Below are 24801 nucleotides of genomic sequence, written 5' to 3' on the forward strand. Positions count from 1 at the left end.
TAATGTTAGTCACGTAATACGAAGTCTCAGAAAAACATGTCATATCATATCATTGTATTAATATACAAAGGAAAGTAGGCAATAAATATTTCTTTAAATTAGATTAAATAAACATGAGCTGTCATGTGGGCTTTCAATTTATTTTAGGGTTGTTATAAAGCTAGGTCGCAACGTAGTTGATTATTTTTAGCATTCCTAATTGATAACACAATGATTGTTTTTGATCAATTCGAAAAGTTCGGGAAAGCATTTGGCGTTGATTTAATCAAGAACTCAATCGATTTCGACAGCAGATGGCGCTACCTTTTCGTTTGTTTTACTGCTGTAGGGTATAAATATGATGTTGCAAACGTTGATTTCCAGTGTCTGATTTATGAACATTATTGAGTGTTGAAAAGTCCTAAAATATTTTATTTCCAGTATATTTAAATTGGGCTCATTTTCCTTACCATTCTGATAGGCCATTTATATATCCACTAGGGAATTTAAGTACATGCAACAGTCTGAATTTAATTTCCTGGGTAGCAAAATGTCACATAAAAAGATAGCCAATCAGCAGGCTGCATTCCAAATTCAGTGTCAGGTTTAAGAACTACAAAGTGATGAACTATTAATACATCGATTTCAGTGTTTCTATATTGGATATTTCTATATTTTATATTCTATTTTTCTATTCAGATATGCTTTTATTTTTCGTACATTGTTTATTCTGTACTATTTTTCTTATTTTAATGAAAATGTACACACCATCTGAATTATCTTGATATATTTTACAGCTATTGCTTTTAATATTGTACATAACTTTCCCTTGATCTTTACGGCTAATTTGCAGTTTTGCTAAAATCACGTGACTGCAAAAAAGCACCAGATTGGACACTTAGCCAATTATGCGAGTTCCTCCAAATTTTCACTCGCCTTTGGGATAAAAGAGGCAATGCGCCTCACCTTCTTACAAAGAATATGAACTCCCAATTCAATTATTTGCTTTCTTACACCTTCTGATCGCACCTCCATAGTGACTCAGTTGTAAAGAACCTGAAACAGCGAGACCGCACGTAGGATTCCCTAAGTGATCAGATAAGAACAGGATAAATTCTTGCTGCGAACCAGAATACGCACCAAAGCATCAAAGCATGCTTTCCAGTCTTGCAGATTTCTTTGTTCCTGATGAAGAAGGAACTGTACCTGTTTGCCCTCGAAGTTGATTGAGCTCTTGACTAAATCGATGTCAAATACAAGGTTGTGTTTTTTGCTAATTTTATATTTCACTTTGGTGTGCTTCTCTTCTGTTTTGATTTTTTAGTTAATATTATTTTAAACTTGTAAGTTACATTTATATACATACATAATGCGTCGACAGAATTTTAAGACTGAATTTTTCAATCAATTCTAATGCGTCAGCTAAACACTAACATGCCTCTCAATATTGTTTAATGGAATTTAAATGAAATTTTTTCTTTGAATTTATGCCACCGATATCAGCACTTACGGATCCGAAGGATGATAGCGAAAAGAAGCAAGGATCTGATTGAAATGGCAGGCAGTGATCTCAAATGTTTTAAACAATCATTAATAGTGAGAAAAGTTGGTATGCGTTATTCAGTATGCAAAAATAAACCGACAGCAATGGGTAATAGAAAATTAATCTCAGCTAGAGGAATATTGTTTTGAGAAGATTAGAGTCAAGACCGTGATGGAAAATTTGATTAACAGAATGACATTCACAAAAAATATTTGCTTGAAGGTTTGACACAACAGACTTAATGTTCTATAAAAAGGAAAAAAACTTGGAAAGAACGGATCTCGTTTGAGTGGAAAAAGCTCGATCAGGTAACGGACGTCAGTTGTCTTTTTGCATTATGCTGTTTTTGTCAAGCTCTTGATTGCAAAAACATTTAATGGCACTTATCGCTTTATTCAATGAATTGACATCTGACGGATTATGTTCTTTTCTCTAGGTTAAATCTTGAAGAATGCAGGAATATTCAAATAATTAAATTCTATGACAGCTGTTTGCTCGCTGGATGCTGCTTTCATCAGTAGTGTATTCACAGTAACCCTTGATACAGTTGATCCGTAGAACCTTAAAGTTACTACGAATTCAGAAATAGAATTATCGGACCAGCTTTGACCAATAATGGGTTCAAACCAGAAATGATTCGGCAAGTATATTTATCCTACATCACTGACGGCAGTTTCAAGTAGTTTTAAGTAAAAACTGAAAGTCTAAATGTTCATTAGTCTTTCGAGTTTGGCTTGGAAACATTTCACTCTGCTCAGTTGGTGCACATATACATTTTCATTAAACGCTTTCCTAGTATTTTGCTTCACCTTACATGTAACCTATTAGATAATAAACTTTATTATTTAATATTCTTTGCCTATATAGTTGTTTAAGGATTTTTATTTTCATCCAAGACAATGAAACAATAATAACGTCATAGAATGGTCGAAATGCCTTGAGTAACATATGCAGAAAACTCAGAAAGCTACTTAAATTATTTCAGTGTCTTCAAGAATATCAAAACAGTAGCTATAACTATGGAACCTTTCCAACAAAAACTAATTTCTCGATTGACAACAGAATCATATTATCTTATTTCCACAGTTAGAACACATTAATAAGCTTCTGAAGAGACATGATAAATAAAATTACTAAATCTACATTCCTAATTTTGGATAACATATAACACAATTTTAGATGTCAAAGGATATTGAATAACACAATTTCTTATGTATAAAAATTATTGATGAAAACAGCTAATAAGAAAGAATATTTCTAGAAACTAAAAAATAAATTATTTTTTCTAGATGAAATGTAAATTGAGAACTAAAGTTAGTTTACATAAGATATGGTTTATTAATGTTAAAATTTTGACAGTAGATCAATTCCAAAAAACATACCCAGCTAGCTTTTGTACTAGCAATTAAGTTAATACGGAAGTGTTAGTGATCGATTGCTTTATTTGACAGAATATGACATACAAATATAATAAACATTCTCAAAGCTCAAATTTCTTTACACAAGGCAAGCCTCAAGTATTTCATTTCTAACGTCATTTTAATTTTTTTCATGTATTTCATTTTTAAACGTCAGAATGAAAGTTAGGCTTGTAAAAAGAAATCATTAGATATTCTTTCGAAAGACAACATTCTGTACACAACAGTCTGTTGACCATACAGAGTAAACATTAAAAAAAAAAAATCTGAAATTTTCTATTTAAAAAGAAAACCTTAAATTAATTTAGATAAATGTGTAACACGATTAAGAAATTCCAAATAAACTCCTCAAGCGGAAAATATACTTACATCTTTTCCTCCTCTTCCATTTTGTTCTGTTTTCTCGTCAAGAGTGCCCATTGGATACTAAAATTAAAGATAAGACCGTAATTTCATGTAACAATCTTATTTTTCTTCCATACGCTGTGAAATCGTTAAGAAAAATCTCCATACAAACAAACCAGAAAAATGTATTTAATAGTGAACACAAATCGTACTTTTAATAAAACATATTAAATAACTGCATAAAAAATATCGCACTCCAAGCTGGTATAAAATACAAAATTATAAAGAGCGAAGCATATGGTGAAGCGAAATCAAGCGCCTGTAAAATAACTGTTTCATTAGTTATTTCGAATAGGCAGTGAAGCGTTTTAATTTAACGAACTTCAACAAAGATTGGAGCGACCATAGATTTCTTTAGTTGGCCACCGTTCATATATATAATAAAAAAATCTCGTTTCTACTTATGAATCTATGTATATTTGAGAAATATAAATTAAAAATATGAATGAACATGAAACAACACCTCAATTTCTCAGTGAATCTAAATAAAAAAGACTTTAAATGTAAATTCAATTAAATGCGCAAAGAAATACAGTCATGCTATTCAAATACTAAATGATTTAATATCCATATCATACGTATCAAAAATAAATCCATAGCTAGCCGTTCGCCATTCCGTTGCGAGGCAAGGGACAATGCCTGTGAAGTTTTAAGTGCACGGATAAATAACCACTGCTGATAAGTGACGTTTTTCACATTAGAATGCTAGCCGACTTCAACAAATTTGGAAAACAATGTTTTTAAAACACTGCGTAACACTCGCTGATAATTTAACTTAAATGATAGATGCAAGTTAGCACAGTGTACGATAATGCTAAAACTACAAAAATTAAAAAAAAAAGAAACCGTTGAGCCGTTGTTTTAGGTAAAATTTTGTTGAAAGGTTTTGGATTCAGTCATACTAGAAAAACGTTTTATACTCAGATTATGTTTAAATTAAACGTCAACATAAATATCTTAGCATATACAGAATACTAGTTTTCATTTCGACAAGATAATGTTCAATCCGCATTACCTAGATTGTTCAGTAATAGATCAGGGAGTCCTAAAACTGTGTTGACAACCAAATTCCATACATATTAATCTTATCGCCCATATAAAAAATCTGTGAGAACAAATGCGATCGGTAAAATCACAGTAAAAAGGATCAGAAAGGATATCTCCGAGAATCTTGTAGCATAGGTACTCTTACAAATAGTTTGTGCTCTGCCTATGAAGGTGCATTTGTATACACCTGATTTGAAACTTAACATTTATTTGATTAGATACGAACATTCCAGAAATTACTCAATCTAAGTAAAGAATATTAATCTGGATGTTTTGTGACTAAACGAGTTTTCACTAAATTCATCGACTTTATTCGACTATATCTTGTAACTGCAAAGCTTCTATTTGTATTAAAAAGTCACAATTTTTAAAAGCTTTGAATAATTTTATTATTCAGTCTTAACAATTTTTAACACGTAAAAATATTTTGTATGAATTTTACACACAAAATTGCATAGGAAAGAAACTTTTCTTGGTAATTACAACGTTATCTTTCAGAGTAATACCAATAGATATCATGAAACACTTTAGCTTTTCACAGATGATGTTTACTGGGCAGTTACAAGGGTTAGTCAATTTACTGGACAATATAAAAAATGTTGTAAAGTAATACAAATAAATTATATGAAATTAATCTTAATAAAATTGGTAATTTGTTCGTTCTTCAGCCTCAGCGATTTTTTAAATAAATTTTATGAGATTATTTAAAAATCATTTAAGTTTATTATCAGCAGCAGGAAAACATTTCATAAGAAGGTTTTTTTTCTGTTGCAGATTAACAATACTTCTAATATCTGTTCAAACACTAACATACTTACCACTTTTTATAATTTACGAGAAGGAATCCAAATATGATAGTTAGAGATGAAAAATAACACATATCTCGAGGAAAGAACACTGCAATGATGCACACAAATGCTGTTTATATCAAGAAATTAATCAATGTTTTCGTAATTTAATTGAATTACTTTCAACGCTTCTTTTGTAAATGATAAAAGGTTTGCTGAGAAAACTTCAGAACAGATTTTAATTAAAAATATTCAACGAATCTTCACAGAAATTCAAGAGATTTTAAAGAATTATACATAGGAAACCTTATTTCTAACACATATATCTTCTTCCTTATTCTAAGTACGTACCCAATGATTAGTTAAAATGTATGTTTGATTAATATTTATAATAATGGTTTTTTACTTGCCCGTAAAGAAGAAGAAAGGTAATACTGCATGCTTACCGGTTTTAGCACTCGCACAATGAAGTAAGTTTCCAGACCAGCCGATCGTAATGCCTCTTCTCGGGACATTCCATCCCCAGCCGTTACTTCAAACTCTCCATTCAAAAAGCTCAACGTCTTCTCTGATATGTGTACACGCCTAGAATTAAATAAAAAAGAAGACCGAAATGTTCATAATTAAGCACAATAGGCTCATATGTCATTTTAAACAAAGATACAGTTTCTCTCGAATACAGGATGCTTATAAATGATTCATCAGATTTTAAAACACTATATAAAATATTATACAGGGAATAATACATGATATAAGAAAATAAACATTAAATATCCAAATTTACATTTTAAGGCTTAACTTCTTTAAATAGAAACTCTCAAAGAGTTGGAATGGGCATTGCGCTGAATATTTAAATGCTGTTCACATGAGACTTCCGCGATCTCTACACCTCACGATTTATGATTTATTGTTTTGGAAGTATGTTAAAGACTCTGTTTACATGCCTTGCCAGCCGAGGTTAAGAGTTGCATTACTAATGCATTTACAGCCCTTAATAGCGTACATGTAGAGCGAACTAGATTATCACATATATGCGTGTTGTGAGGCAACAGAAAGTCACAATGAAAACTTTTAATAATAAGAACAAAATCCCGGATTCTTAATCTTTATCTTCATGTATCATTCATTGTTGCATGTTCACATGTTCTGAAATGAGATATTTTAAACCCAATAAATCTTGTATTTTCAGTTCCGTAATATAATCAGAGTTCAGTAATAATGAAAATGGAGTATAAATTTCATTAACCCCATTATCCTAAGGAAATGTAGAATATATCTTAGATAACTGAAAATTCGTATTAAATGGGAGGTCGAGGTCATTTCGCAAGAAAAATTAATTAAAATTTTGGCAAGTTTTATTTATGACACAGTAAAGACTCGGTTTGGCATCAAACTTGTTTAGAGAGGTGTCAGCTTAATACCAGGAGAAATCTGAGAAAATTTTTAGGCGTGGAATAAATTTTTAGGCGTGGAGTGGAATTTATTGACATCTTCTTTAAAACCTGAGTATAAAAGTCTTGGGTCTCTGATATTTATCGTAATCATTATTCTTGTATTCTCTTATCGAATCCTTTGTTGGTCTGTCTTATTCCGGACTTGTTTCTTTTATCCGTTCAGTAACCTTTGGCAAATTCTTTAATTATTTCGTTTGTTAAAAATATAGTGTATTAGTTGTATTTATAATGCAACTTTCTGCATATTATAATGTAGAAAATCAAAAAATACAGATATTATATTTTTCTTTTAAATAAATGATTTGGCTTGGGACAGTCATTTTATAGGGTTTTCCTTATTTTGAATAACAAATTTCGTTTAAGTTTTCCTGTTCTCAACTTCCCCTCACATTCTCTCGCCAAGATGTAAATTTAAAGTTAAGTGAAATGCTATTTAAATGTGTGATTATCCTAGTTTATTCAGAGCGTGTTTCGCTAGCCAAGCTCACATTTCGTTGTTATTTCGCGGTCACGCTAGTAAGCCTCTTGGCCTTATCAGTTTAGTATCACGCTGGTTAGATTTCTATGAGTCCATCTCTTAGGAGTAATTTTTGAAGTGCGTTCTTACACTCGTTTATTTTTCAGATTTGATTTGTATTACAGTCTACGTTTAGTTACAGTCGAAAGTGAACGGTGTTTTGTAACGCACGAAGTCCGTGCTTTTCGTTAAATTAGTTTGATTTAATAAAGGGTTATTTTGCATCTTTCTTCTGTGCTGGTATTTAATTTATGCCTATGCGAGAATTCGCCAGGTTCATTGTAGGATCTAAGTTAGTGTATAAAGTAGAGATAGATCTTACAATTTTTCTACGTGAAAATCGGTTATACGAACCCATCTCCACCCCATTCAGTTCAAATGATAGCGGATATAAACTCGTGTGCAAAACTTAAGCAACAATGTAAAAGTTTAGCAGATAGCCATGAAATTGCAGAAAAGGAGGTCTGGAGATCAGTACAATGAACACGTAAGTCAGTAGAAACATCATGCGTATGCAAATATCAGGAATGAAACGTCACTGGCGACGTGAGCGTACACAAAACGCGTGATGTCGGCGCGCGCAGCTCAACAGTAGAATAAAAGGAAGGACGGAGACGCAATTCAACATATTCGCTGCAAGTGCCAGTGAGTCAGTTCGTGAAATATGTGTAGAAGAAATCACCTGGACGACTTCACACGTGGAAGAATGATCGGAAAGCTGGAGGAGGGGCGTACTGTCATCAGTGTAGCTACAGAGTTCAGAATCAACAAAAGTGTCGTTTCGCGCGCTTGGAAAGCGTTCCAAACCACATGTACAGCTGTTATAAAGGTTGGTAGTGGCCGCCCGAGGACGACAACTGTAGGGGATGACAGATATATCGTCCTGCAGGCGAAAAGAGGCCGACAGCAGTCAGCAAGCGCCATTGTTCATCAACTCTGTACAGCAACGGGGCGACAAGTGTCACGATTTACTGTGGCCAGACGCCTTCACAAAGGGGGCCTATTCGCCCGCTGTCCTGAACTCTGCTTCCCGTTGAAAGTTGGCCACCGACGCCCCCGTTTACAGTGGTGCAGAGAGCACAAAAACTGGACAACTGATGAATGGAGTCGTGTCCTCTTTACGGATGAGAGTCAGTGCAGTACCAGAAGCGATTCTCAACGCGTTTTGATTTGGAGAGGTTGGGATCCGGTTTTATTCCAGTAACATCAAGGAAAGACACCGTAAAGGTAGTCCTGGAGTTCTTGTCTGGGGATGCATTATGCTGAACGGTCGAACTGAGCTCCACGTTTTCGACAGAGGGTCTGTAACCGGGGATCGCTATTGTGAGGAGGTACTCCTTCTTCATGTGCGTCTGTTCCGAGGTGCCATTGGCCAAGACTTAATTTTTATGGATGACAATGCACAGCCACATTGGACTAGTATTGAACATTATTATACTTCGTCGATTCCTGATTCTGATCCTCTTCCAACAAGCAAGGAACTGAATGACGTAATCAAGAAGCTCAATCCAAGTAAAGCTCCAGGTCCGGATGGGCTTGACAACGGCATTCTCAGAACTATGCATAACACGCATCCGGCAATACTTTTCTCCTATTTACAGGCATGCTGGAGAATTCGCCACTTTCCAGAAGGCACAAAAATAGCAGAAGTTGCCCTCTTCCTAAAGGGAAATAAAGATCCAAAAGAGGCTGCTTCTTATAGGCCTATCTGCCTTCTCCCAGCCATGGGAAAAATCCTCGAAAGAATAATACTTCAAAGACTGAATTTTTACACTCATACTAATAAACTCATAAATACTAAGCAATATCGTTTTACAGCAGGAAAGTCAGTGGATCACGCACTGAATCACCTACGGAACACGGTACTTAGAAACAAGCAGAATAAACTACATACTGTTGTCACCAGTATAGACATTCAAGGTGCCTTCGATTCGTTGTGGTGGCATGATGTTTTGAAATGTCTCAAAGATATCAATTGTTCCAAAACTTTATTTGATTTGATCTACAGCTACCTGAGTGAAAGACGAAGAATTCAAGCTACAACGGACGGAGGCGTCCACATGCAAAAGGTGACGAAAGGCTGCCCTCAGGGCTCCTGCCTAGGTCCACTTCTGTGGAACCTGGTAGCAGACACCGCGTTCAACCTGTTTGATGATGATGAAACATCAGAAATAATAGCGTATGCTGACGACTTCTTGCTAACAGTTACGAGGTAAATTCCCCAAAAGCGTTAGACAAAATAGTACGCTGGGTCGGTGAACATAAGCTCACAATTTCAAGAGCAAAAACCAAAGGAATGCTAATTAGCCCAGGAAAAAGGCACGAGCGTAACCCGTGCGTAAGCCTTCATGGCAGAAACATACAATTCGTGAGACATTTCCGCTACTTGGGTGTGATTATAGACGACAGATTCTGCTGGCTCCCTCACATCAAAGATCTTAAAGAAAGGCTACATAAATTGTCTAATACAATGCGGAGAACAGCTGCTGCTAACTGGGGTGTCTCCTCACAGATGCTCAAAATATGGTATGTCACAGTCGCTGAGCGCATAGCTCTTAATGGCGTTTCCATATGGGGCGTCAATGTCACGATTAACATGCAACATGCATTGAACTCCGCGCAAAGGTCATTTCTTCTGGGCATCTGCAGAGGATTCCGTACCTCTCCTACAACTGCATTAAATGTATTGGCTGGGCTTCCGCCCCTGCACTTGATAGTACAGAGCGAGAGTGTTGTGGTGAGAGTGATCAGACTAAAACAAGACGTTACTATTTGGAGTAAGACTTATGTATCCTCGGACTACGAGAATCACATTGCCCACTCTCCTTGCCACCCTGCAGACTTCGATATAGAAGCAAACTGTAATCCTCCAAGTGCATTACAATCCTTAGCCGTATATACTGATGGCTCCAAAGGAGAACTCGGGACTGGCAGTGCCTGGTGTGCAATGGAGGGTGACCACATAATTCATTCCTGGGCTAAGAAGCTTCATCCCAGTAACTCGGTGTTTCAAGCAGAACTTACAGCCCTAAAGGCAGCTCTGGACTTTACTGCTAACAATGGCAGGTATTAAGTAATTTATACAGACTCAATGTCAAGCTTGCAGGCCATCCAAGGCGGCCGCAGTAGACATCCCATTGTCAGAGACATACAAAAACTATTAATTTCGATTCCTGCAAGTTTAGAGACTTTACTTCTGAAGTAGAGGTAAAACTCATTTCCTGCAGATATTGTTTTGTTGCTATTTACGAGTAAAAGAAATGTTTAGATGATTTAACTGTTAATATAATTTTTTGATAATGTTTGAATAATATTACAAATTTCATATTTAAGAAAGTTAATTACATGGTTTTTATAAGGTTCTTTAAATGCAGAATAAAAAATGTTCTATTTCAAAAGAAGAAAAACCTAACTTTTTCCATCCAATATTCGTTTACCTGCACTTATTTTAAAGCAGATGTTATTGAAAGATATTACATGAAAATTAAACAAAACAAAACAAACAACAAACAAACAAACAAACAAAAAAAAAAAAAAAAAAAAAAAAAACGAAAGGTTATCCCTAAATGATTCCCTTGCAATATTTCAATTTTTTAATAAAAAATTATTCTAAAAATTTGCACATAGATAGTCTTAAGAACAAAAGTGCATATCATTGTATCTATTTTGTTACAAATAGTTTGTCTCACACTGTTCGGTGTCTGAAAGAGTATTGCTTGGCAGCTTTGTTTTACGCCAAGCAGAGTTTGGTTTTAGTGTAACTCTAAAGTTATTTTGTTTTTGCCTTATTAATAGGTATGATTTCTGACTTGATGTAAGACCATATGGTTGCTCGCTTTTAGCTAGGTTACATAGGTAACTTTAAGAACATGCATGTGTTAGTATTCAATAATGTTGTTTTTGTTAAAATAAATTTGTTATTATTAATATTACAGTCTACTTACTGAAGTTAAGTTTCATTCAATAAAATCAAGCTATCTTCGGCAGGAACAGTTTGGTCCGTCGAGCCGGAGAAGAATATGGCTACTAATATTGTTTCATTGAATCGCCAACGCGGCGTAGTGAAAACGAAACTCGAAGCTTTGATAAAATTCCTTGATGAGTATAAAATGGAGGAGAATAAACTCAACCATGATGTTATTATGAAGACTAAATTGGATTCTTTGTTGGAATTAAAATCTCGGGTTAAACAACTCATAGTGGAATATACTAATTTACCAGAGGAAATTGACTTGAAAGATAATCGAAGCATTGCACAAGAATTGGAAGAAAGCATCGAAGATTTCGAAGTAAGATTTAGAATTTTTCGTTCTAATTGTGAAACAAATAACAAAGATAAATTTGAAACCAAAACTGATTCTAAATCAAATTTTAAACTGTCTGATTTACCTCTTCCTCAATTTTATGGTAAATATGAAGATTTAAAAAATTTTAAAGTGCAATTTATGTCTATGATTGGTAATAATAATGATTTAAATGATACTGAGAAACTGTTTTATTTGAAAGCATGACTTAAAGGTGAAGCAAAAATGTTAGAATCATGTTATCAGGACTTGTGTTCCTCTTGACTTGCTTTGGAAACATGAACTATCCTGACACGGAACAGGGAGCTTACTCAAGCTATGTTCAATAAATTGTGAAGTAGACAATACACACAGGAAGGGTATACGAAACCCTTTATTTTTCTATCTTTACAGGTATTTCCGGAACTTCGGAATACAGAGACCAACCACTTGTGGTCTGAACGTAAGAATATAAAACTACTAACTAAAACTCTAACTAAAACTAACTTTGACTTAGTATACAAGTGCCTAGCATTAAGATTGGCCGTTATTTAACAAAGTCCGTATGTAGTACGCCGATGTGCTAAAACTACGATACGTTTGAAATTATCAAGAGGATTAAACCTCTGGCCTTGAAGGCAACCAGCAACCGAGTGAAAACTCGTAAAACTCCTATGGCAAGCGGCTTGCTTCCCAATAACTCCTTCCTCTCTCTTGCTTGGCAAAAAGCCACAACTTAAGTACTTGGCGTTAGCAAGACAAATTTGCATAAATAAGTTAAAGCTTTTAATTCTGGCCGGAAGTAGAAAATAAGAAGTGATAATAAAGATTTAAAATAAAATAAACGTTAGTAAAACTTAGGATCCTTACAATGTCAGGATACATTTGAGTCGTTATTTTCTGCACTTGAAAGCAGATATGAAAACAAAAGAGCAGTAGTTGATGCCTTTATTAATAATTTGTTGAACTTTGAAAAAATAAATGACTCACCTTCTCAGATGAGATCACTAGTAAATAATGTTAAAAGATGTTTGAGATCTTTAAGTGTATTAGAATTTGATAGAAATAATTTATCTGATGTTTAGATATTAAATATTTTATTGCATAAATTAGATAGAGAATCTGGAAAAGCATTTGAACTAAACGTAAAATCAAATGAAATTCCCAAACTTGATGAATTTTTAGAATTTCTTGAAGAAAGAATTCGAATTCTTAAAGAAATAAACAAAGTTAGTTTTCCTAAGCAGAGCTATGCTACTAAAGTATCAAATCAATTAAATTGCTCTAGAAATTCAAAACCCTTGATAACTAAAACAAACCCTTTTCGAAAGTGTATTATGTGTAAAGAACCACACCCAATTTATCATTGTTCGAAATTTAAGAGCATTTCTGTTTCTGAGCTCATATGTTATGTATGATTTTGTTAAGGAATATAAATTATGCATTAAATGCCTTTCTCCATCACACGTATTATCGCAGTGTAAAGCTAAATTCAGTTGTTATGTCTGTAAGAAAAACACACATCATACGCTTTTGCATAAAAGTGACGAAAAACAAAATGAATCATCGAAAGAAAAAGAATTGACCTTGAACCTTTCGTCAGTGAATGGGAAAGAGGACTGCCCCTCTCCCCCATTCCACAACTCTGATGGCAGCTGCAAATAAATCTAAATTTGTGTTAATAAATACAGCGATTGTTTATCTTCGCGATGTTTAGGATGAACGAATTCCTTTCAGAGCCGTGCTTGATTCAGCTTCGACTTCTAATTTTTGTACTTTAGGTGTTACGAACTCATTAAGAATAAAAAAAGAAAGAACACTTATTCCAGTTAGTGGAATAGGCAACACTACTTTGAATGTTAAATCACAAAGACGCGTTTATCGAACTTAGAAAGGGAAAATGAATGGGAAATAGAGTTATTAGTTGTTCCCAAAATAGCTGACATGACACCATCGAAATCTATTGATATTTCGAAATTAAATATTCCGAAAGGAATAAAGTTAGTTGATAATGAATTTTTCAAGGCAAAAAAGGTAGATTTATTTATTAGCAGCGGAATTATTTTTTGAATTTTTAAAAACAGATAAAATACGTTTAGAAGATAATGAGTTACTTCTTCAAAACAGCTGCTTCGGTTTTTTAGTTTCTGGAAGCATTAGAATTCCACATGTAAAAAATTATGACTTAAATTATTGTTTTTTGTCAACAGAGATTAATTCGTTAAATAACTTAGTAAAATCATTCTGGGAAGTTGAAGAAGTAAATGAAACTAAACCTACAGTTAATTCAGAATTAAATTACTGCAATGAACTTTTTGAAAACTCATTTTACCGACATGCGGATGGAAGATATCTGGTTAAAATGCCGTTCAAGCCAAATATTGGTGAAAACATACAATTAGGAGATTCACAGGAAATCGCTGAAAAAAGACTGAATCAATTGTGGAAACGTTTGTCAAGTGATTCTGTAATGAAAGAACTTTATATTTCATTTTTAAGGGAATATGAATCGTTAAATCATATGGAAAAGATGGAAGACTATTCTGAAACTGAAGGAGGATATTTTCTTCCTCATCACGGCGTGCTGAAACCTGATAGTAAAACAACAAAGTTACGCGTCGTGTTCGACGCGAGTGTCAAAACTACTAACGGTTGTTCATTGAACGACATATTATGTAAAGGTGGAATGATTCAAGAGGAACTTTTTTCCATGATACGGTTTAGAAAACACATTTATGCATTTACTGCTGACATTGAGAAGATGTTTCGACAAATTGAAATATTGCCATCGCAGACCAAATATCAAAAAAATACTTTGGAAGGAAGATGAAGGTAAGCCTATAGAAATATACAAACTCAAAACGGTAACTTATGGCACAGCATGCGCTCCATATTTGGCACAAAGGAATCTTCAACAGTTAGCGAAGGATGAAGAAAAGGATTTTCCTGTAGCATCGAAAGTGGTCCTGGAAGATTTCTATGTAGACGACTCTCTTACTGGATCTTCGAATTTGAAGGAATGCATTCAGCTCCAGAAAGATTTGACAGAATTGCTCCAAAGAGGAGGAATGAAGCTACACAAGTGGCGTACTAGTTTTGATTCGCAGAACTCTGATTTACAGAATTTTTCATTTGATCGTAATAGTAATACAAAGCTGTGAAGACGTTAGGTATGTTATGGAAGAAGGATACATTGCAATATAAAGTTACTGTTAATGAAAAGCCTGATGTTACGAAAAGAGATGTTTTATCTCAAATAGCGAGATTATATGATCCTTTAGGCCTACTCAGTCCTATTATTAGCAAGGCAAAGATATTCATGCAAGCACTTTGGTTGCTTAAGCTATACTGGACAGAACAGTTACCACCACCTCCTGCCAATGAATGGAATTTGTTTATTAAAACTCTTCATAATATAGAAAATATACAAGTACCTCGTTGCATCTTAAAAGAGACATTTTCAGTACTCATTTTACAGGGATTTGCAGATGCCTCCGAGAAGGCATTTGGGGCAGTGATATATCTTCAAAACATTACAAGCCCTGGTGAATTTTGTAGTAAACTTCTTTGTAGCAAATCTCGTGTAGCACCAATCAAGACCATGACTGTTCCTAGATTAGAACTATCAGGATGTATACTCCTGTCCGAATTTATGCAAAAGGTTTTAGAAGCTTTGAAACTCAAAATTGATGACGTTAAGCTCTGGTCAGATTCAAGCATTGCTTTAAGCCTGGATCAATACATCACCACATCTTTTGAAAACCTTTGTGAGTAATAGAGTCTCACAAATTCAACAACTTACTTCTAACTATCAGTGGGAACATGTGTCTTCAGAAATGAACCCAGCCGACATTATTTCCAGAGGATCAGATGGTACAACTTTTGGATCTAACAAGCTGTGGTGGAAAGGTCCTGATTTTTTAAACAAGGACAATTTTCAAGATAAAAATGGACTTAGTGATGAGCTTTAATCTTCAGAACTGAAACCAGTTACGACTTCCTTGTTGACTTTAAAAACTGATTCATTCTTTGATGACTGCCTAAAAATAACTAATGATTTCTTGAAACTAATACGAATTCTTAAATTACTTTTCAGATTTATTTACAACTGTAGGAACACAAGTGAGAAACGAACAGGTAGTATTAATATAGATGAAATGGAGCTTTCAAGGAATACACTCCTTAAATATATCCAAGGTAGGTATTTTGCAGAAGAAATTTCTTTGTTGCAGAAAGGTCTACAGATAACATCAAGGAGTAAGTTAAAATATTTTGATCCCTTCTTAAATGAGAAAGGTCTGATAAGGGTAGGTGGTAGGATAAAGAATTCTAATTTATAGTCAAAGACATCCCATTATTTTGCCTGCCAAGAATAAGTTAACTGAACTTATATTTATTTATTTTCATGAAAAGGATTTTCATAATGGTCCACAATCATTATTAAATTCTATTAGACAAATTTATTGTCCCATTAATGGCAGGAATATAGCTAGAAAAATCTTCCTACCTGCAAATGGTTGTTAGGGAGAATTGTAGATGTGTTTTATGGGAAGGACAACCTTGTGCGAGTTGTCTCCGTCAAAACCAAAAATGGTATTTATAAACGAGCAGTTACTAAAATTGCTGTACTTCCAATGGAGAAATAATGTATGAATTTTTTATGTTTATTTGAAGGTTTGAACTGTAATCCATCATATTTGTTCTTTTCACATTGTAATTACATGTATTATAATTTGTGCATTAATTTACATTGTATCATTTTGTATTGTATGAACATTTATTACTTTTTTGAATTTTACTTATTGTATTGAAATTAATATTTCAACGCCGGGCGGGATGTTCGGTGTCTGAAAGAGTATTGCTTGGCAGTTTTGTTTTACGCCAAGCAGAGTTTGGCTTTAGTGTAACCCTAAAGTTATTTCGTTTTGGCCTTATTAGTATGTATGATTTCTGACTTGATGTAAGAGCAGATGGTTGCTCGCTTTTAGCTAGGTTACATAGGTAACTATAAGCACATGCGTGTGCTAGCATTCAATAATGTTGTTTTTATTAAAATAAATTTGTTATTGTTAATATTACAGTCCACTTACTGAAGTTAAGTTTCATTAAATAAGTTCGAGCTATCTTCGGCAGAAACAGTTTGGTCCGTCGAGCCAGAGAAGAATATGGCTACTAATATTGTTTCATTGAATCGCCAACGCGGCGTAGTGAAAACGAAACTCGAAGCTTTGATAAAATTCCTTGATGAGTATAAAATGGAGGAGAATAAACTCAACCAATGATGTTATTATGAAGACTAAATTGGATTCTTTGTTGGAATTAAAATCTCGGGTTAAACAACTCATATTAGAATATACCAATTTACCACACTGAAAATTAAAGCGAAATGATAGAAACATATTAAAAACAAATAATTTTACCGTTTTAAGTCTTCGTAAGAATATTCTTTATAATTTTTTCGCTAGAAATATTTTCTTAATTATTTTCTTGTACGTTCCAGTGACTTCAGCATCGAAAAAGGAGCTAGCGTAATTTATGTCTGTGTAAAACTGCTATTTTGGTGGTATTTAGATCATATGCAGGAAGTTTGAAACAGTGGGTACAATACTCACAGAGGACCTTTTATGAATTAAGAATAACAATGCTGAAAGTATTTAGATGTTCTCTTCGAAAAACGAGTTTCAAGAAACATGATTAATCGATATTCTACTTAATTAGAAACCAGATTTTTTTTCTGAAACTACTGAATGGAAGTTTCCTTTAAGTCCTGATTTAAATTGTTTGGGGGAATATATTAAATATTCAGAGATTCTTAAAACGTACTCCAGAAAATATGATCTGAATTTTATCCCTTCTCTCTTTAGGAAACTATCAGGAATACTGAAATTTAAAAGCTTAATAATAAAATTTTATTAATAAATATTAGTTCAGCTAATTAATCAGCTATGTAATATTACGCTGGAATTGAATTACACATTTTTAGTGTTAAGGAAATATGGTACGACTGAGAATGATAAATTCTTAAATAACACAAAATAAAACTAGAATTCAGTAGTGTGGTATATTTCAGTAATACGTAATATGGTATTCGGGAAAAAGTATTATCACTGCTTAAATCTCCCTTCAAGATTTAGATCTCTCTCGCAGACATAAAGATATTAAATCCAAAAATAATCCAAACTATATTTATTTTTCGTTCACTGTCACCGTACCTAGAAATGCAGCTCTTGAAAAAAGAATAATCCATGCCAAATGGTGAGAAGTCTATACAAAACCTATCATATGAAACAGCAAACGAAATCTTTTGCTATTTTTGCTTTTGCATTGTAGCAAGCGATTGTAGGTGGATCTTAGGTACGTGAGAGGGGGGTTTAGAAAGAAAAAGGGTAGGTAGACAGCTAAAGCCGAAACGGAAATTGCCAAGGTTCTCTTTTTCGATTACTTTCAAGAAAAGCGAAATTCCTATTTTCACTTTTGTAGTTATTTTCATTTTCGTCGGCCAGTGCCTTTTTTTAATATTCCTTTCAAACATTTCAAGAAATCGAAATTTTTTGTTGAATAGAATGTTTTTTTTTTGGCATTGCTTCTCCTTTTTACTTTGATGGTTTAGTTGCTTCCAGTTTTCCTTCCTCCTTAACTCTTTAAATAACAACAAAAGATTAATCTGCCTTAAATTCAAGAGACAGTCTAACCAGATGAAATTTTATTTTCGAAAGCAAAAGGAACATAAAAGACGACTTAATTTTAATTTAAGTAAATATTAAGGAAAATATTGAGTTTTGTTATTTTGAAAGTCAATCCATAAAATCCAAAACAAAAAGAAAAATACACCTGCTGATAGTTTATGTTGACATTTGCAATACAGATAAACAGCTCGAAGCATAAATGACTTCAAAATCTATTTTTCGTTTAAGTTTTAAAGATATTTTTAGTTTAATAACAACGCAGTATGACTTAGAAGGAAATTTGAATAAATTTTTCGCTTTCAAAATAAATATATTTCTGAATATTTTTTTTTCCTTTGAGAACATACAGACTCCCCGTGCACCACATATGTACAACACGGGGTTTACAGAAGTAAGTTAACTAGAACATTAAAGGTTACATGTATAAATAAACATTAAAAATTACATGCATAAATAAAGCGAACAAAAGCAGAGAATAGCAGTCTGGACTTCACGAAAACAGATAAGTTCACTGGCCAAGTCACTCCGAACATTTTCAAATCGTTCTGTAAGCATAATCTAGGGCCATCAAATGTAGGGCACGAGAAAATCAAATGTTCCACATCCTGAGGAACTCTTTTTGAACATTCACATAAATTGTTTGATCGTAGATTAAAACGAAACAGATAACTTGCAAATTTACCGTGACCAGATTAAAAACTGAGACACTTTAAAATTTAACGAGAGGAAAGACTCGGAATTCAGTCTATGGTAAATATAAGGAAGGAACTTTTTGGTGACTTCAGCATTACAAGATGAAATGTATTCCTCATTCCACATAGCTAAAAGCTTTTTATAATGAAAGGACTTCCAATAACTCTTTGGAATGCTATTGTTGATATCAATGGGTAAATTTAAGGCATCTTTAGCTAAGAAATCAGCTCTTTCATTTCCGTAGAAACCATGATGAGCACGCACATAAACAAAGCAGATATCAATACCTCTAATTCTAAGTGAACTAACAGTTACTAGGGTTTCGATAACTAATTTATCGCAGCTGGTAATACTGTTCAAAAGTTGAAGAGAAGAAAGAGAATCAGAACAAATAAGGTACTTTGAGGATGTTGTCCCATGATCCTGGATCCATTTGACGGCAAGATAAATGCACAGAAGTTCTGCTTGAAAAACTGTACATTCATTCCGTATACGGTGTCTAAGAAAACAAATCTCGGAATGGCCCTCAAAAGGAACAAATGCAAGGCCAACCTTGTTGTTCATCTTGCTGCCATCTGTAAAGAAAACCATATGAAAACTTATTTCAGCAGTCTCTTTATAATCGCAGAAATTTATGGGTTCTAAAGAAGCTGGATGAGGAAGATCAGTGAAGGGGACAATTCCATTAATACAGTCTTCCGAAGCATGAGTTGCCAATGACTCAAAATATTATTCTTATATGCAATTTCAAAATCAATAGGCGGAACTCCTGCAAGAAAAAAAGTAGCCTCATAGCTTAAGGTTCTATAACCACTAATAATACGAAGAAGAATTCTCCGTTGAATCTTTCTTAAATTTCTTTTGTTAACCTTCTTGGCAAGAACATGTCCCCAAGCACGTCAGCCGTATGAAATGAAAGGTACAATACACTGCTTATACATGAGTTTCTTAACATCGTAGCTTACTCCAAAAGTATTTTTGGCAATTCGATGAAAGCCATTAATAATTTTTTCACATTTAGCAGAAAGGAATTCAATGTGCTTTTTCCATGTTAATTTTTGGTCAAGAATGACACCAAGATATTTAACATTTTCTACAAATTCCAACGGAGAATTATCGAGCATCAAAGAAGCAATATTTTGTTCATCAAACGTACTGGGAACAAGCATGGCTTTACGTTTTGAAGGATTGAAAGTGAGTATATGAGAAATCGCCTAACTGGAGACAAAATCTAGAACTTCTTGTGCTCTCAAAAGAATGTTATTCAAAATCCTTCCTTGGAAAATTAATAGTAAGTCGTCTGCAAACGCAATTTTTAAACAACCGTCGAGATGACTTAAAAGATCTTTTATGATTATGTTCCAAAGAGTAGGTCCGGATACAGAGCCTTGAGGACAGCCTTTTTCTAGAGAATAAACCTTAGCTTCGTTCCCAAGCTGAAGCTCAGCAGTCCTCTCGTTCAAGAAGCTTATAAGAAGGTTATAGATATTATGTGGTATACCAGATTCTTTTAAAATTTTTAAGATAGATGGCCACCAAGCATTATCAAAATTTCCTTTGAAATCCAGGAAAATAAGAAGTGTAGTATACTTCATTTTTTTTGCACATTGCAAGATATTACAAAGGCGAATAATGGCGTCTTCAGCGGACTTCCGAGGAGTAAATCCGAACTGAGAATCATTATAAAAGCATTTTTGTCTCAAATACCAATTTATTCTGTTAATGAAGAGAGTTTCAAGACATTTTCCCAAAGTAGGCAAAAGATTAATGCATCTAATATTATCAAGATAAGGGGTTCTTGTATCTAACGTTTTAGGAATCAAAACAACCCGAGCTCTCTTCCATTCTGCTGGAAAAACTGCTAATTGTAAACAAAGGTTGAAAAGTCTGTGTAGAAATGTGCTATCCACCGCATGAAAGTGCTGTACCATTTCATTAGAAAGAGAGTCAAGCCCAGGTAATTTGTTCTTCTTGAGATTTTTAATAACACTGTTAACTTCTGAAGTAGAGAACGGACAGTCCATAAAAGAAATATAAGGTCCATCAGACTCAGTGCGCATAGTTCTATGAGAATTTCTATATCTTCCGTTCATGATCGAAGGATATTAATATTTCTGAATATTGCTAAAATCTTTTGACTCACAGACGGTGGCTATAAGTATCTGAAAATCGAAATGATGTTCATCCATGAACATGACCACGCAATCAGAGTTAGGCTCAATATTTATGTGCATCAGTTGTGAAATTAAATTCCTGAAGATATTGCTGAACATTTCATGTTGAGATTGCCATCGTCCTATATCATGACTATACGATCCAGTATGCGAATAATGATTGACATGTTGACTAACATTGACACGTTTTAGTGCAGTTACAAGCAAGGCTGTTAGGATAAATGGTAATAACGCACAGTCATGTTACTATTTTATTAAAATATTAGCTACATATTGATACAGAAAAATCTAGGAATCTTCCCGTAAAGATTTTGTATTACAGATCGGTACAAAGTATTTGGTTTGATTATTTCGGTTGAGATACGTATTTATAACTATATATAAAATCTTGCAAAGAAATAGTATTACATCGGAAGGGTTAAAAAACAAACGACTATTTTTAAAAATGAATATATACAATGTTCACTTCATGACTCTGCTACAGTGTTGGTTACCATTATAATTATGATCGTAAGTTTGGTCAAGATGAAACATTAGTCCATTCAACATCGAATTATTAATTCCGTAGAATTATTAATGCCAATAAGTAGAATAAGTAGAATTACCAATATCGGGCTCCAAAGAATACGTAAATGTATCAAATGGCCTTTACTTAACGCAGGGTGAAAGGTAGTACGGTATAGAATTTTTATGGTGTGAAATTTAATATCCTTGGATCATATTTCCTTGATAATGGGGTAGAAAAATGAGTTAATATGAATGTTCATAGAACATAAGTATACTCTAGAAGTTCCTTCAAGCTACCATCGTCCTCATTATCAGAAATAATAATTTCATATGGATGAAATAACAGCTCACAAAACAAGGATTTCCATGCCCTTCCGTCAGAAGTTACTTCTAGAACCATCGACAGCGCATTATATGGATATCAAATGGACTATCCAGTCACCTGAATCAATCGAGTGATTCAATAGCTATTGCTTTTAAATAATTTAGCATAATAATTTAGTTAAATTAGCATAATTTAACTAAATTATTTAAAAGCAATATCTATTGACAGGGGCTTTTCACCCAATATTATTAATCAAGCAGTTAAAAAATTCTCATCTCAACACACTAAAAGGCACACTCTTGTTTTAAGAGATTATAAAAATTCTGTTGTCATTCCCTTCTTTGCAACAATTAACTATAAAGTTCCACATATTTTGCGGAAATTTAACTTTCGGGTCGTTTATTCTCCCATCAATAAAATTCCGAGTTCCATACTCAAGAACCCCCTTCCGGATATGAATTCCTGGGGTATTTATAGGATTCCTTGCCAGTGTGGTTTAATTTACATTGGTCAAACTAAGAGAGCCTTAAAATTCCGCGTTAAGGAACATGAGGCATATGTTAGAAAAAAGGAAACACAGAATTCTTCTGTTGCCCAACATTGTTGGTCCGAAAATCACACTTTCAATTTTTCTGCTGCCAAAATTATTCAACAAACATCTTCCGTTGGAGAACTGGATTTTCTAGAGGCATTTCACATTAAAAAAAATCTTTCTGTTCTAGTTAACGATCCTATCCATCCATCTTTGCCTTTGGCATTTAAAGAAATAATGTTTTAATTCTGGTTTCATCAACAGATGGCGCCATTAGCTTATTTTTTGTCCAGGCTTTCTTATCTTATTTAATCATTATATCCTATCTCGTTCATTTGCGCTTTTTTAGCTGAGCATGGTGGTTCGGTTAAACCATCGAAACTAGTCCTGTGAAAATTTGAAAATATTACGCTGAATTTTGTTGTTTGACTTCTGAATTACCGTTATTTAGTTTTGACGCATCCTAAGAAATTTGTATGTAAATTACTATATGAGATTAAATTTCTGGTTTCAGAAAACGCATTATGAAATACTTAAAAACATCAGTAATTGTACTGGCATTGTGCATAAACGCATTTTCTTATAGAAAGGTAAACATGTACTTGTGCTTCATACATGGCTCACTTATTCATGGATACTGAGATTTACTAGTAATAACCCAGAAGCCACTGGATCTGAAAAGAATCCAACATTTATTGTTTGATACAACAATACATTTTTTAACAACTAAACTGTTAAAAGAAATCGAAAATACTATACAAGATCCGCTATCAGTTTCCGAGTCCTTAGAAGATGTCTTGAAAAATTAATAGTTAAACGAGATTTATTCAATCAGCTGGATAGTGATATTGAAAAACCATTAAGAAGAACTTAAATTAGAAATTGAAGCTTCACAGGATTAACAAGATAATATATATGGAAGTGCAGGGCTTCTAAACGATTAAAAGTGTTTCCAGGAAATTCAGATTCTATTTTGAGTTCGAATCCATAATGAGGTTAATGAAGCCATCGCTATCCGTGTAGGCGATACGTTAAGCTGCGGAAACTTACAATAAACAAATATTTTGGTGATGTAAGCATGTGGCTTGATTTTCGGAGTCATTTTAAATATTCCACTCATGAAAACGAAAGTTTATCTCTCGTTGAGAAATTTTCACACTTGAAAAGTTTCTTAGGGGAAATAGCGCTGAATGCAATTAAAGGATTTGCAATAATGAGCGAAAATTACATTAAAGAAGGTTTCAAAAGAGCCCACATGGTAACTAGCAGTTAGGGCGTGGGTAATATCGTAGTTCTTTGGAAACTATACGATGAAGTAGAAACTAATATTCGATCCTTGGAAACTTTAAATTTGGTTACGGGAAGTTACGGTCATTTACTGCGTCCAATTTTAATGAAATTGATTCCGAAAGAGATAGCATTAGAATAATACAACAAGGAAAGAAACAGTTTAAGCGTATTAGTCAACCGACAGATGCATTTTCAGCCAGTGTATTCTGTGATGTGAACTCCGATTCATTTCAGTATGCGAAGTTCATTCGCCGGCAGAAAAACAAAACAATCTAAAGGCTGAAGGTCGTTGTTTTAAATGCTAAAAAATTTTATTTGAGGGTTAATTGTAGATTAAAATTAAATTCATGTAGAAAATATAATTTTAATAATCATCATGAGAGCATTTGCTTTAAAAAATAAATTTACAAACTGAAAGTTCACCAAATGAAAGTGTTAATATAACAGTAAATCCTAAACGGTAGTTTCGTCTGTATCATACTGCAAACAAGTAAAAGACTCAAATTCAGTTATATTACAAATATGCCGTGTGAGAATTGTAACGCCTTTTGAGATCGAAAATCATCAGGGTATTATTGGATAATGCTTTCCTTTATCGTGAAATCATTAGCGAATGAGTTATAAGGTATTTCTCCCGCCTGCCTTCGTGGTGTGGTAGTCTGCACGCTGGGCGTGTATTCCAGAGGTCCGCGGTTTGATTCCTGGCGAAGGCGTTGCTAGTTTTTCATCTTTCTTGCTTCCAAAAATATATAATGCCTCTACAGTGACGACCGAAATAAAAGCGTGGTGGATGATGATCCTGCCTACCCAGGATTTGGCGATTGGGTCCCTCAAAAACCCGGGGCAAAAAGGGGGAGTATATAAAGTATTTCTCCCGTCTTCTTGGCATGCCTTCGTGGTGTGGTGGTCTGCACGCTGTGCGTTCTGATTTCCTAATGTCCTTTAGAGTTAAAACTTCTAAAGGAAACAGAATTTAATTGTTTATAGATTTGGAAATCACGATCCAGTGGAAAGATTATTAGGAGTTACAAGAATCCAATTACAAAAGTGTAATAACCCTAACAAGAAAATAGGACTCGAAGTGTTAATCACAGAGAAAATTAGAAATGCGTATGTTTGCTCCGCGGACAGATCAGTATAGAAATATTAAAATGCCGCTA

At 33.9% G+C, this 24801-nt stretch overlaps 1 protein-coding gene across 4 annotated transcripts in view; it reads right to left on the bottom strand.

Annotated features, from left to right (window-relative positions):
- Positions 1-24801, bottom strand: part of LOC118187632 (adenylate cyclase type 3-like) — a 476146-nt gene that overhangs the window by 61236 nt on the left and 390109 nt on the right. For all 4 annotated transcript variants that reach the window (XM_085823652.1, XM_085823651.1, XM_085823654.1 and 1 more), the window contains 2 exons: positions 5627-5765; positions 3310-3366 (listed from right to left, as the gene is read on the bottom strand). In XM_085823652.1, coding sequence (XP_085679778.1) covers positions 3310-3366; positions 5627-5765 — 196 coding nt within the window. The remainder of the gene's footprint in view (positions 1-3309; positions 3367-5626; positions 5766-24801) is intronic.

The sequence above is a fragment of the Stegodyphus dumicola genome, chromosome 9 (genome assembly GCF_044657685.1).
Source record: "Stegodyphus dumicola isolate Sdum_Otavi_A_Nest chromosome 9, ASM4465768v1".
NCBI classification, from domain to species: domain Eukaryota; kingdom Metazoa; phylum Arthropoda; class Arachnida; order Araneae; family Eresidae; genus Stegodyphus; species Stegodyphus dumicola.